This window comes from Cricetulus griseus, assembly GCF_003668045.3.
Source record: "Cricetulus griseus strain 17A/GY chromosome 1 unlocalized genomic scaffold, alternate assembly CriGri-PICRH-1.0 chr1_1, whole genome shotgun sequence".
Lineage (NCBI taxonomy): Eukaryota > Metazoa > Chordata > Mammalia > Rodentia > Cricetidae > Cricetulus > Cricetulus griseus.
This window is the reverse complement of record NW_023276807.1, coordinates 59,854,642-59,869,921: the sequence shown is the minus strand read 5'-3', so window position 1 is coordinate 59,869,921 and position 15,280 is coordinate 59,854,642. Positions and strand designations below refer to the sequence as shown.

Below are 15,280 nucleotides of genomic sequence, written 5' to 3'. Positions count from 1 at the left end.
TCATTGTTGCCATATTCATAATTCCTAGAAAATGGAAACAATCTAAATAACCTTCAAGTGACAAATGGATAATGAAAATGTATAAATATACCATGGAATACTATTCAGCTATAAAGAAAAATGAAGTCATGTAATTTGCCAGTGAATGGATGGAACTGGAAAAGATCACGTTGAGTCAGGTAACCCAGACCCAGAAAGACAAATACCAAATGTGCTATTTTATCTCTGGTTCCTAGCTCTGAGTCTTCAGATGTGGGGACATAGCCTGGAGTAACTGTAGAAGCCGAGAAAGTACAATGAAATCATTGCCAGGATAGTGGGTTGTGGAGCAATAGAGAAGGAAAGAGCAAAGTCCTAGTGGTCTGATCAAATGATGGGGAAACAGGGAGCTCTTTAAGAAGTGAAACAGAGGCAAATAGAGAAGAAGGAGGGAGCAGGGTAAAAGGAACGAGCAGTGAACAAGTGATTTGATTAGGGCAATGAAAAAAGGGAGAGTTCCTTATGGTAGAGTAGGGAGGTAAATAGAGAAGAAAGGAGGAGGGAAAATAACAAGAGTTTCTGGGAATGCCACAAGGAATCATATGATCAACTATTTACTTCAACTATTAAATTTAATAATGTGTATTAATATGCACATATGATTTTAATGAAACTTTTTTTTCTCCAATAACATTGCTCTCTCTAAGAACCAAAGACCACCCAACAAAAATCTCTGTATCAGGCATGAGAACCCTTCTTTTTTGATTGTTGACCAGAACATACAGCCCAATGCTATTGTCATTGGTTATCTCCTATAGGTGAAAGGTAAATCCCTATTGCTGAAAATACCATTCACTTCAGAAACAATGCCCAGAGACCCCTGAACTAAAACTGACTTGATTGTCTCTTCCCTGAGGACTAACTTTCATGCCATTCAAGCCTTCCAAAAGAAGGATACAGCAAACAATCCTAGCCAGCTATGATGCCTATAAACCACACCAATGACCAGCATGGCATGATGACTCTAAGGATGCAGTAGTGGCACATATTCCTTGGCAGTAGCCAACAGCTTTCTAATTGGATTTAAAGTCTGTTTAACAGAAGGAAATTCATGCCTGACACTAGAAACCTACCCAACTATCAGTGCTAGTGAAATCATAGATATTGAAGGAGAACCTACAAGCACTACTTTACTAAACCAGCATAATGTCTAACAACAATGTAAACATTTGCCCTAATATACACAGATAAGTGTAGTCTTTGCTTCTCATCAAGGAAACTTCCCTTTGAAATATCAGGGGGGAGACCCTTACAGGAAGCTATAACCAAACAAAATATAGTCGTGGAGCCCAACCCTAATGGATATATCTATAGAACACTCCTGCACCGAGTGCTCAGGGAGCATTGAGGAAATAGAAAAGGGCGTAAGAGCCAAAGGATCAGGGAGTTTGCTGTAAGACTGCGTTTCCTAGTGATGTCAGAAGCAACACCAGTAAAGTCTTCCTAAATCATGGCTTTTGTAAACACACTCTGAGCAAGGAAATAAAAAATTGACATGCCAAAGTAGACTTTGGAAATACCACCCAGGCCTCAATCCCAGACAAAGAACTAAAGACAACTAAATAATGCTGAGAGTGGAAGAAATAGTCTTACCCAAGGAAGTACTCATCAATTTGTTAATCCCCATTAGTCATCCCTAAAAATACACAAGTAACATACAAACCAAGCAGTGTGTGTGTGTGTGTGTGTGTGTGTGTGTGTGTGTGTGTGTGTGTGTTTACATGTACATATATGCATGTAATCACAATGATAAAAAGATGCTCTGCATTTGAAAGAGAGAAAGAAGGGGTGGATAGGAGGTTCTGGAGTTACAGAAGGGTAGACAGAAATGTAGTTATAATCTCAAAGCTTTTAAGTAATTAAAGGTGTAGGACTAATATGCCTAGCATACAGCGGGAAGGTTGCTATTTTGTTTTCTATGCCCCAAAGCCCCCCAGCCCCTCACTCTTCAGCAAATGCATTGTGCTTCTTCATTTGCTCTGAGATTTGGCTTTTCTTGGTACTTTGGGACTTGTTCCTCTCCAAGAGACACTGTACCCTCATTAGGATTGGTTGGAGAGATGAGTGAGAGCCAATGTTCCTGCTCTACTGCCTGGTTCTTTTTATATCATAGTAAACCTCGTGGTGGATTGTAAAAGTCCCTGTGCCTTTATTTTCACCTGAAAGCAAAACTCAAAGTACCATAGCTTACCTTCAGCAAGGGCAGAATGCTCCCTGGAAGAGTCTTGTAGAATTGTGTCCCTTTCTTGATGTGTCCAACTTCCTGACACTACTGTCCCCTACTCCCAGAATTTCAGTATTTCAGTTTGTTGTTCCTACCTTTTCAGCATATGCCAGCCTCATCACACACACACACACACACACACACACACACACACACACACACACACACACACACACACACACACGAGCTGTCTTCCTGAGTACCAAAAACTAATTATCAGGGATCTCATATAGTGATGCTTTACAGAAGGAGTTACTTGAGTTACTTTTCTATCTACCACATAATGTGTGTAAGGCTACACTCTCTCTAGCAGTATGAGCATTTTGTTATTATGTGAAAGTTATATAATTCTCTGCTCCCCTCCATCCTGTCCCCATCCTCCTCCTTGTCCCATCCAATTTTAAATTTCATTTCTGGGTTTTCTGGGTCTCCAAGAAGGGACTATTGTGGGGCTAGAGAGTTCTCTGAGGCCATTCTTTAACAATGAGTTGCCTTGCTAATGCAGTTCCACTAAAGAACAGATTTGAGTCCTTATCTTAGAGCCCGCTGTACCCTCAATTTCCAACGAGGCAGGAGAGGAGGCAGAGGATTAATCTTCTGGGAGAGTAGAGGTAATTGATGACCTGCACACATAATGGCCATGTCACATGCTCTGACAAAGAAGTTGCTTTTTTTCTGAATCACGATTCAATTTCATTAAATCTTACAAAAGCATAAAAATTAAGCTGGACTAAGCAGTGCAGCATTTAGCCAATCACCTTTTCTGAAGAAAAGGGAAAAATATTACACAAATTCCTGCCAGAAAATTCAGGCAGTGTGGTCATCATAGTTCTGGGATAGATATGCAAATTAAGTATGAAAAAATAGTCAAGTCCTCAGAGAAACTTATATATATATATATATATATATATATATATATATATATATATATATATAAACAGCTTGAACATTGGAGCCATGTATCCTGGTGAGGTTAAAATTGGCAAAGGCAGAGCTGAATGCCAAATGATAATTTCTGCTAAATAATTCAGGCCATGTGAACTCTGATATTTTCCTTACTTTAATGAGTATAATGTGTGCAATTACCAACTGCTTTCCTCATGGAGCCAGACAATGTGTTTTTTCCTAATTGTGGGCTCCATTTTTCTTTAGGTAACTCATATCTGCAAGGTTTCCTATAGCCCAGTGTCTTGCACATGTAGCCACTAAAGAAATGTTCATTACTGAGTTGATGATAATTATAACAAAGAAGAAAAGGACTGCAGAACAAAAGCTAAGTGTGTCTATAAGGTGGTCAGCAATAGACAGATATCATGTAAATGATAAGTCTCATGACATGGGACCTGAGCTCCTCTGTGACACTGTCTGTCTTCTTTTTCCCTATGCAGGGAAGTGACGCTGACACGGTGGATAAGAATAAGTGCTGTACACTCTGTAACATGTCCTTTACCTCAGCTGTGGTGGCCGACTCCCACTACCAAGGCAAAATTCACGCCAAAAGGTTAAAACTGTTGCTAGGAGAGAAACCTCCATTGAAAACCACAGGTATGTGTGGGAACAAATGTTTCAGGCTGGCACTGAGAGCCATACACTGCATCTGTCACATGAATCACCCTCTCTTCAGAAGCTGCAAGCTTTGTGGCTCTAATGGCAGGTGCCTTTCAAAACCCACAAGGATGGATTGGAAGCCTGGGCACAGCAGACCACTGAGTGTGATTTCAGCAACTATTGTTTACACCCTCTAGGATGTTTGTCACACCTATTACATACCATTCAAGACACATGTCTGTGGTGCTGTCTCAGGTTCAGCCTGTACTCCACAGGGGTACAGATGTGCACACAGCATAGGAAGTAGGTTCTGTCAATGTCTATCTAAAGCCAATACCATTCTTTACATTTGTGCTTTACACACAGCAGGGTGTTATTCTATGCTCTTAGTTTAGTGTAGGGGAGGCAGTGATGGAAACTGTAGTCTTTACAGCTACTTTAGTTTGGAGACAAGTATGTATTTATGATATTCCTGCTATCATTACTGGGGAAGCTGTGATTCAAATCTATTAACTTTCATCAGTAGCAAATATTGATAGCAGACTACTTGACCTTCTAAATGCTTAACCAAAGAATGTCTTCAGAGGTTTATCAAATCGAGAGGCTAATTTTTTAATATAATTTAGTAACTCTAAAACTATTTGGAAAGATTTATATCATGATGAAGATGTTACTGCACTGGGTTATAATCCCAAGAAGTTAGGGGATATTTTTCATTATGTCTACTTTTGCAGTGCAATTAAAATTTAGTAGTGCATCTTATCTGGCTGTCTAATGAATCGTGCATAAATCGTGGGTGTAATTATTTTTAAATGGTATTTTGAAAACCAGAGAGTGTCTGAAACAATGCTTGGCTTTTACATCCCTGGAGTTTTTCTTAAGCAGCAGTCTTCTTTTGCTTAGCAAATAGCAAGAAATCTTTTCTTTCCCAGCTTAGTTTGAGTAAAGCATACTATTTTCTTGGAGGTGGATGTGACATTCATGTGTAGAATGGTTTTGTCTGGGAACAAGTGCAGCTTATTTTGGAGGCTCTACGTGATGTGGCATTGATCAAGCGATGCTCTATTGAGACGCTTGTTCTCTGAAAGGCTGGGGCACTAACCTTGTGACCTACACATCGTCAAACCTCTTAAAATAGACATCACAAAGAAACAGTCACTGGAAAATTTTTATCTACTCTGTCCATGAATGAGTAACTAGCTGGTGTGTTCTCTTTGCCTAAGCAGAATAGTGATGTTAAATTTCCTTTTGGAAGTAGTAATGGGAGGAGAGTGGCTGTATCTTTATTTATTGCCCTGATTAGTAAATGGGAAAATGATTATTTCTGTATCAAAACTATCACATGCCAAAAATAATTCCTTGTGACTTTTGTATCCATCTTCAAGAAAACCAAGGACCAGATCATTTTTTTCCCAGAACTAGGCCACAGAACTCAGGGCTGACTTATTAACTCTCAATATATTCCAAAGACAGGGACTAGTATGACAGCTTAGAGGGTAAACTCACTACTAAGCCTGCAAAACCTGAACTTGGTTCCTGGACCTCTGTGATGGAAGGACAGAACTTAAACTTTGACTTCTACACATACATTATGGCAAGCTTGCCTCCACATAAACAAATATATGAGAGGCAGAGGGAGAGGGAGAGAAGAGAGGGGGTATTCCAAAGACATTCAAGGTGTCCCATTATTCAGTGAGTTGGCTCTTGCTATTCATTGTTCTAACTTAGCCATGAGGTTGCAGAAATCCAGGAACCTGTTGGGCCAGGACTTAATGGGAATGGGAAAGGATAATTGCACTATCAGCTGGAAGCTTCCATTGGGAATCAGGGTATCTAGTTGTCATCATAGACTCTTTCTCATCCAGTTCATACTTTTCTTCTCCAGCATCTCATCCATCTGCTTTGAGTAGAAAGCATCTTGAAAGGTAGCAACCACAGACAAAATTGGAGTCCTCAGAAGCTAAACCAATTCTCACGACTGGAATTGTGCCAGCCATTAGACACAAAGAACATACAGAAATAGGCACTGGGAGGTGTGGCCCAGGCTAAAGGTTAGAACATGGATGGGACAAAGGGTAGCATGCTAGTGTGGCTGTAGAAAACTTGAGTGATGAAGCAGAACACCTGTAGTTATTGACAGCAGGATTTTGCTTACGGTTCTGGGGTTTAGGGAAAATAAGAAGGGGTACCCATTGTGTTAGGTAGGGTTTCTATTGCGACAAAACACCATGACAAAAGAGCAAATTGTGGTGGAAAGGGTTTATTTGGCTTACATTTCAGCATCACTGTTCATCACTGAAGGAAGTCAGGACAGGAACTCAAGCAGGACAGAAACCTGGAGGCAGGAGCTGATACAAAGGCCATGATGGGGAGCTGCTCACTGGCTTGCTTCCCACGGCTTGCTCAACCTGCTTTCTTATAGAACCCAGGACCACCAACCCAGGGATGACATCACCCACCATTGGCTGGACCCTCCCGTATTGATCACTAAATGAGAAAATGCCTTATAAATGGACTCAGGGAGGCATTTCCTCAGCTGAGGCTCCTTCCTCTGATGACTCTAGCTTGTGTCAAGTGGACAGACAAAACCACCCAGTATACCCATTGTGATATGTACTCACTTGTAAGTGGATAGTAGCTGTAAAATAAAAGACAATCATGCTTCAGGCCACAGACCCAGAGAGGCTAAGTAACACAGAGGGCTTAGAGTGAGTTACAAGTATCTCCCTGGTAAGGGGAAATAGAATAGATTTTGTAGATGGACTGGGGGTGGGCAGGAACAAGAGGGATTAGCTAAATAGGGGAGGGAAAATACTGGGAGGAAGGACTGGATTTCAGCATTTTAAGGTGAGTTGGAAACCTAGTGCAATGGAAGTTCCATGGAATCTATGAAAGAGACCCTAGGAAAGAGTCCTAGTAATAGGGGACAAAGAGGCTGAACCGGCCATCTTCTGTAACCAGGCAAGGCCTCATGTGGAGGTACTGGGACACTGCTCCAGACACAAAACCTATGCCTTACAGTTTGCCTGCCTGCAGAGTGTTCTGGGACCATAGCCTAGCAGAATCTTTTTCAAAGAGATTGGAGAGACTTCATCCAGCAAGCATGGCAGCAGATGCAGAATCCCACAGTTACTAGGCAGAGCTGGAGGAGCCCTGCAGAGGAGGGGGAAGAAGGACTGGAGGAACCAGCAGGGACAGGGATGCCAGGAGAACAAGGCCCACAGAATCAACTGACCAGGGACTCATGGCGGCTCGAAGAGATCGGGGAGCCTGTAGGGGTCTGAACTAGTTCACCTGAATATATTTTATTGCGGAGTAGCTTGGTGTTCTTGGGGGATTTCTAACAGTGGGAGAGGGGTCAGTTGCTGACTCTTTCGCCTCCTGATGTGACCCTTTCCCTCCTACTTGGTTACCTCATTCAGCCCTGATTTGATAGTATGTGCCTGGTCTTACTGTAGTGTATTATACTGTGTTTGGTTGATGTCTCTGCTGTTCTCTGAGGGGTGATGAGGGGAGAGACTGGGAGGTTGGGGAGAGAGGGGAAATTATAGTTATTGTGTAATATATGAGAGAAGTGTAAGAAAAAGAAAGAGGGCCACAGTGACCACAACAAGTTAATGAGTAGTTGTCAAGATGGAGAAGGATGTCACTGAGGTGTAGCCAAAAACACAAATCCAGTTATTGTGAGGGCAAGAACCTAGAAGCTGGAGAAGACCCATGCCAGAACATCCTGAGTTGCTGTGCCAGTTCTTTGCCTGGCATAACATAGCCATTCCTTGCAGACCACAGCCTTTCCTAGCAGCAGTTTAGAGAGGGTTCAGTTCTGAGGTTTCCCTGTGCATACATGGGCTAGTACTGCTTAATTAGCTTGGCTGGGTTGAAATTATATCTGTAATGAAAACAAAAGGGAAACACTGACATGTATGACCCAGTACCTGAATCAGGGTGCCAGAGAGAAGCAATTCCCTGCTCAGGTATGGCTCTTATGCTGCCATGTCATGAATAATAGCTTCTCATACCCCAGTGATTTCTGGGTAGGCATAATTGGAGTCGAGCTTGTTCCTTCGCTATGCTGCTTCATCTGATGGAGATGAACAGTCAGGACTGGCAAATCACTTTCTTCCACCTCCATCTATCCTTGAATAACACATCAGCTGAGCACTCTGTAGGTCCCACTGCCCTCTGAGGTGCCTTCTTCAGATGAGAACATCTTTAATAGGGCTTCAGAAATGTCTGGCCAGCCCACTGGAATGCTGGAACACAAACCAGTTCTATATCTTGGCTGGTGTCTCTGAATCTCTGGTCCAGACACAGCTGTGAAGATAAAAGCACAAGGAGAGTTGCTGGACTGCCACATGTTCACAGGGCCAAAGAACTTGGGGTGTGGATTGTACCCAGATGGGAAGAGAGATGGATGTTGCCCATATCTTATCATTTGCAGCAAGACCAGAGAAACTGGGCTATGTAAAAAGAGGCAAGAATACAGAAGGCTATGTCACTTAGCTATCTCTATAGCAACAGGACAATGATATTCTAATTTGCAATTGGGAGAAAAAGGCATACAGACCAATTTTAAGTAAAAACAATGATGGTGATTTAAAAAGTTAAAAAAGTGATGTTTAATCCTTTCCCTTATTCTTCTTCATCCCCTATAGAATAGAGAATCTTAGGGGGAAAATGGAAGATTTGAATGAACAGGTAATTCGCACATCACAATTTACCTTTTGGGCTTCCTTTTCTCCAGCTGGATTCTTGCTGAGTGCTGCTAGGTGCTGTAGAGTCAATGCAGGGCAAGATTGAGAGGTTCACTGATTTGATTGATGGCTTGTGGCAGAGCCCTGGGCAGCTGGGGCAGGGAAGGAGATAAAGTATGTTCACAGAGTAACCAGCATCCTGAGATTTGTCTTAGCACGGAGTCCCAAAGGACTAGAACAGTTGTGAGTGGGTATTACTGAATTCTAAAGCCAGGGTGAATTGCAGCTCTAACAGCAGTGTCTGTGAGTCTGACTTGCACAATGTAGGCAGGGGAGGGGAGTGGTCTCCCAGTGTTTGGGCCCCCAGATTTAGGGTTTCAGTCCATGATTTGAAATTCACATTGGTTTTAGGCTTCTACTAGGGAGGTAAGAAATCGCTGTGGAAGTGTATGGTGGAAGAAAAGTGCCCTTCTCTTGGCATGGGAGAGAAAGGAGTCCACATCCCACTGTGTCATTCAAAGGTACATACCTGATAACCTGAAGATTTCTCACTAGCTTCTACTACTTCTCGCAAGTGCTGGAACAGAGACCTTTGGAGGAATTAGGATCCAAACTATAATGCAATGGAAATTCTCTTTTTGGAGGATGAATCAAGGAATTGGGACTGTTAGGAATGTAAAACACATCACTTTGGGGCAAGTCTTCTAAAAAGCTTTCAGAGGAAAGAGCTATAATTGTGGAGCATGTGTTTTATGTGCATATGTGTGTTTGTGCATGTGCCTGAAAGCAACAGATATAACCAGTGAGTGGGCAGAAAACCAGAGAGTTAGGTGAGAGCTAAAGACAAGGAGGAGTCTGTTGATAGCCAGAGATGCTCCCAGGCAGAGTGCGAACGTGGGAGCTCTTGATGCAGAATCTGCGGGCTGCTTCTGGCGGCCTTTCCAGCTGGAGTTCCAGCCACACTAAGTATTTAGCTCAGAATACTTTCAAGGTTCTCTCAACCTGAGATTTTCTGCTTACTGCCACCTGCAAGTAGCCCCCCTCCCCAACAAACTGGCTGAACACTGATTTGGGGGCTGAGGGACCGGAGCTTAGGCTCAGTGCTCCCAGATCAGTTTTATATATTCTGGTCAGCACATTCTCCTCCCTCCCCAGCTTCAGTCTTCTCATCTGTTGTTTTGTTCTACTGCTGTGCATATATTTGCATGTATCTCACTGTTCTTGCAGAGTTCTTGGCGAGGGAAGAGCTTGGTTCCCTTCCACGTCCAGAGCCTCTGATTTGTTTATCTGCTGCCTTGTCAAGAACACAAAAAGCCATTGCATTACATCTTCTAGGACATGACTCTCTCAGCTGTGTCTTGTGGGCTGAGGCCTGTTCTGGCACTTGGAGCTACTGGGAGGGGGGAGGTATTCTAGTGGGCCTGAAAGGGGGATCGGTGGACTTGAGGATGGGGAGGATCATGGAACCATAAGGTCAATGGAGGTCCGGGAAGTAAGCCTTCCAGAAGGAAGGATCCAGGTACCAAACAAGAGCTAAAACCCTAGACTAGAAAGCGGAAGCCATAGAGTGTAGTCTTCAAGATAGAAACTCAAGATACAATAAGGAGTCAGATACCAGTATTACGGCTCCAAAGAGGGCCTATGTCTCAGGAACATAGTATGATCTCTGTTATCACAGTAAAAACAGTGATTAAAAAGCTGGAAGCTTGATACCAAAGCCCAGGGTATACATAGGAGTCACTCTTCCCATGCCTGTGCTGTAGCTTAAGTACCAAACTGGCCAGAGACATTCCCTAGGCTGTGAGTTATGTATGGCTTCCTCCTGGACTCCTGTATGTATAGACAGTTTTCCCAGCTACACTGAGCCCATAGCTGTACAACTTCATTCCCAAGTGGTAAGTTAGATGGCAGTAGGTCTGACATGGGTGGAGCCCCAAGAACATGATTGAAGCCTGCTGAGGGTGAAATAATGTTCTCCAAAGATGTTCCCCAAGACCTGCACAGACAGGTTATGTGACAGGGAATCCAGGTTTCAGGTGGAATTAGAATGGCTAGTTCATCAACTTTGAAACTAGGAGATTCTTCTACAGTGTCCTAGTGGACCAATATAATCACCAGTGTTTTCCAAAGTGAAAAAGGGAGGCAAGGGTCACTCAGAGCGATGTGGTGGGAGGGCTCTACTATTCTTCAGTTGCTAGCAGAGCTGGACAAGGCAAGGGTTCTCTTTACAGTTTTCTGAAGTATGCCGTTCTGACAGCATAGATTTTAGCCAGTGAGGTCCATTTCACAGTCCTGACATGTAGAATGGTAAAATTACAAATCTGTGTTATGAAGCCACTGCATGTGTGATAATTTGTCACAGGCAGGGTGGAGACTGATAATTGGACCCACAGGTAGCTGACTTGTTGATCTTATGTACAAGTCACACTGTTGTCTTAGAACCCATGACTATAGACCGGGAATGCTGGAGAAGCTGGAGTTGTACCTTCATTTGGGTCTTATTCCTTGGGTTCAGTTACTCCCCCCATGCCTATGTATTGCCATTGGTGACTATTTTTCTGGTAGTATATGTGCTGGTCTCCATAATACTGAGAGCTTGCCACTAAGTCCTCCACATCTACTACCTTTTTTTCTTTCTTTGTTAATGTGCCTTCTCATGTGATATGGACAGATTCTGAATCCCACTCCTGAATGTGTGCCTTCCCTGTAGTGATTCCACATCTGAGATGTTTTTCACACTTCCTGCTGTGTATCTAACTACCCCCTAAATCCTGTAGAGGACTCCACTAGTCTTTGGAGTTCCTTCTGGCTTCTAGAAATCTCAAAGAGTACATTGTGGTCATCGCATAAGCCATAGCTATGTCTTGTCTCAGTATTTAGTGGAGGACTTACTTTCTTGCACTTTCTTTTCCTTGCCATGATGATTATATGAGCTGATTGTCATCATCAGAGAACACATCTGTCACATTATTAGAGCACCATAAATGGCTCTGTCCATTTCAGAAGTGTAGCAATTTTTATTTACTCTGTTCTGAACTTTTCTCTGGGACATAGAATTTTGCACATGAGCTGTTCTATTGTTTGTTGTCCAAGGCAAAGCCACTGGGTTAATTTACTTTGCCAGTTGGTCTATAAACTCACATCATAAAGGAGCCATATCTCCATGGTTATTCTGTATTCTGGCACATTCCAAGACACCAGCTTGACTGTCACGATTTTCATGATAGAGAATGATAGAAAAATAGAACTTGGTGTTTAGTTCCTACATGATGACAAGTCTAAGTGTAAAGGTTGGTATGCAGAGTCACAAAAACCTGGCAGAGAAGGTGAATCAAAATAGCCAAGCATGGTATGAAGATGTAGCTCAGTGACAGTGTATATGTATATACATATATTTACATGTATGATATATATATATATATATATATGAATATGTACACACATATATCTATATCAACAATTGAAAAAAATCCATGAATTTTAGAGAGAGCAACAGGGGATACTTGGAAAGATTTGGAGACAGGAAAGGGATATGGTGGATGGTGTAATTATATTACAAATTCAAGAAATAAAAATATTAATCATTAAAATTCTTTTGGAAAGCCAGGCGGTGGTAGCATACACCTTTAATCCCAGTACTTGGGAGGCAGAGGTAGGTGGATCTCTGACTTTGACGTCAACCTGGTCTACAGAGTGCATTCCAGCGCAGGCAGGACTACACAGAGAATCCCTGGTTTGGGGAAAAGAAAACTAAAAAGATAAAAAAAAAAAAAACCCAAACAACAACAAAATAACCAAAAACCTTTCATGAGAAATAAAAATGAGAAACCCAGGAGCAGCACTAGAGCTCAGAAGCAGTGCCAGAGGGAGGCCAGAGCTTCAGGCCCTGAACAGGATTTCAGAACCCGGAGCAGAGTCAGAGGGAGGCCCCAGCCTCAGGCCCAGGAGTGTAGCTTCCAGAAACTATTGCAAATAGTTCCTCTGGGAAAGAGTTCCTGTGTCCCAGCCAGCATCCAATACCATTTCTCCTTGGAAGATACCCTGCTACTACATTGACCACTGGACCCTCAGCCCTATCTACACCTCCAATGGTAGGAGTATCTACTGGAGCTGTAGTCCCATCTGCACCTCAAGGAGTGACCACCTGAGCATTGGGCTCACTTCCACCAGCAGGATCGTTCACTGGAAGCTCTGCTCTACTTGTACCTGAAGGAATAGTCAACAGAGCCACAGCCCCCAACTATACCAATTGGAGAAAGAGAGAACCCAGGAAGCACAAGCTCCACCTATACCAATTAGAGAAGAGATACATAGACAACAAGGTAAGAACATACCCAACAACAGTAGCACCACTAAAAACTAGTGGTGCTAAAACAGCAAGACCTGAATATCCCAACACAGATGAAGTAGAAGAAAACAACCTAAAAAATAACTTCATGAGGATGATTGAGGCCTTTAAAGAGGAAATGAAAAATTCTCTTAAAGAAATGGAGGAAAAGGCAAACAAAAAATTGGAAGATATCAACAAATCCCTTAAAGAAAACCAAGAAAAAGCAATCAAACAAGTGAAGGAAATGATTCAAGTCCTGAAATCTGAAATACAGGCAATAAAGAAAATACAAACCAAAGGAATTCTGGAAATGGAAAATCTGGGTAAACAATCATGAACCACAAATGTAAGCATAACAACAGAATACAACAGAATACAAGGGCTGGAAGAGAAAATTTCAGGCATTGAAGATAATTAGGAAGAAATAGATTCATCAAAGAAAATTTTCTTTGTATTTATTTATTTGGTCCTTTTGGGACAGGGTTTCTCTGTGGCTTTGGAGGCTGTCCTGGAACTGCTCTTGTAGACCAGGCTAATCTTGAACTCACAGAGATCTGCCTGTCTCTGCCTCCCAAGTGCTGTGATTAAAGGCATGGGCCACCACCACCTGGCTCAAAGAAAAATTTAAATCAAACAAATCCTTAACACAAAACATGCAGAAAATCTGGGACACCATGAAAAGACTGAACCTAAGAATAATAGGGACAGAAAGAGAAGTCCAACTCAAAGGCACAGAAAATAATTCAACAAAATCAGAAAAAAACTTCCCCAACCTAAAGAAGGACATGCCTATGAAAATACAACACCAAATAGACTGGACCAAAAAAAAATTTCCCTTGCCATATAATAATCAAATATTATTATAATTTTTTATGTATAAAAAGATATTAAGAGCTACAAAAGAGAAAGGCCAGGTAACATATAAAGGAAGACCTATCAGAATTATAACTGACTTCTCAATGGAAAAAATGAAAGCCAGAAGGTCTTGGTCAGATGTTATGCAGACACTAATGGACCACAGATGCCAGCCCAGACTTTACCCAGCAAAGCTTTCAATAACAATAGATGGAGAAAACAAGATATTCCATAATAAAACCAAATTTACACAATACGTATCCACAAACTTAGCTCTACAGAAAGTACTAGAGGAAAATGCCAACCTAAGGAAATCACCTATGTCTGCAAGAACATAGGAAATAGATGAGCTTACAGCAGCAAATCCCAAAGAAGGGAACTGAACAAACAGTGCCATTACCAACAAAACCAAAAATAACAAGAACTAGCAATCACTGATCATTAATATCCATTTATATAAATGGTCAAAATTCACCTATAAAAAGACACAGGCAGCTGGGCAGTAGTGGCACCTGCCTTTAATCTCAGCATTCAGGGGTCGGGGTGGGGCAGAGGCAGGCAGATTTCTGTGAGTTCGAGACCAACCTGGTCTACAAGAGCTAGTTCCAGGACAGCCTCCAAAGCCACAGAGAAACCCCGTCTCAAAAAAACAAACAAAAAAAAAGGAGAGAAAAAGAAACAATTATTGTCTCTCAACCAAAAAAAAAAAAAAAAAAAAAAAAGCCCAGGCTCAGATAGATTCAGTAAAGAATTCTACCAGATATCCAAAGAATTTCTAATACTAATACTCCTTAAATTATTCCACACAATTGAAACTGAAGGAACATTGCCAAACTCTTTTTATGAGGCTAAAGTTACCCTGATACTCAAACCACACAAAGACACAACTAAGAAAGAGAATTACGGACAAATTTCCCTCATGAACATAGATATAAAAATACTCAATAAAATATTGGCCAACAAAATTCAAGAATACATCATGAAAAATCAACTACCATGACCAAGTAGGATTCATCCCAGAGATGCAGGGATGGCTCAACATATGAAAATCTGTCAATGTAATCCATCATATAAGCAAACTGAAAGAAAGAAAAAACATGATCATTTCACTAGGTGCTGAAAAAGCCTTTGACAAAATTCAACACCCCTTTATTATAAAGGTCTTGGTGAGATCAGGGTTACAAAGAACATACCTAAACATAATAAAAGCAATATACAGTAACAAAATGGCCAACATCAAACTAAATGGAAAGAAACTCAACGCAATCCCACTGAAATCAGGAAGAAGACAAGGTTGTCCACTCTCTCCATATCTATTCAACACAGTACTCAAAGTTCTAGCTATAGTAGTAAGACAACAAAAGGAAATCAAAGGGATACAAATTGGAAAAGAAGTCAAGCTGTCACTATTTGCTGATGATATGATATACATGAGTGACCCCCAAAATTCTACCAGAGAACTCCTACAACTGATAAATACCTTTAGCAATGTAGCAGGATACAAGATTAACTCAAAAACTCAGTAGCCCTCCTATATACAGATGACAAATGGGCTGAGAAGGAAATCAGAGACACATAACCCTTTATAAT

At 41.6% G+C, this 15,280-nt stretch overlaps 1 protein-coding gene across 1 annotated transcript in view; it reads left to right on the top strand.

Moving 5' to 3' along the window:
* Positions 1 to 15,280, top strand: part of Zmat4 (zinc finger matrin-type 4) — a 281,105-nt gene that overhangs the window by 130,206 nt on the left and 135,619 nt on the right. The window contains exon 3 of the mRNA XM_035453381.1: positions 3,652 to 3,808. Within this exon, the coding sequence (XP_035309272.1) occupies positions 3,652 to 3,808 (157 nt within the window). The remainder of the gene's footprint in view (positions 1 to 3,651; positions 3,809 to 15,280) is intronic.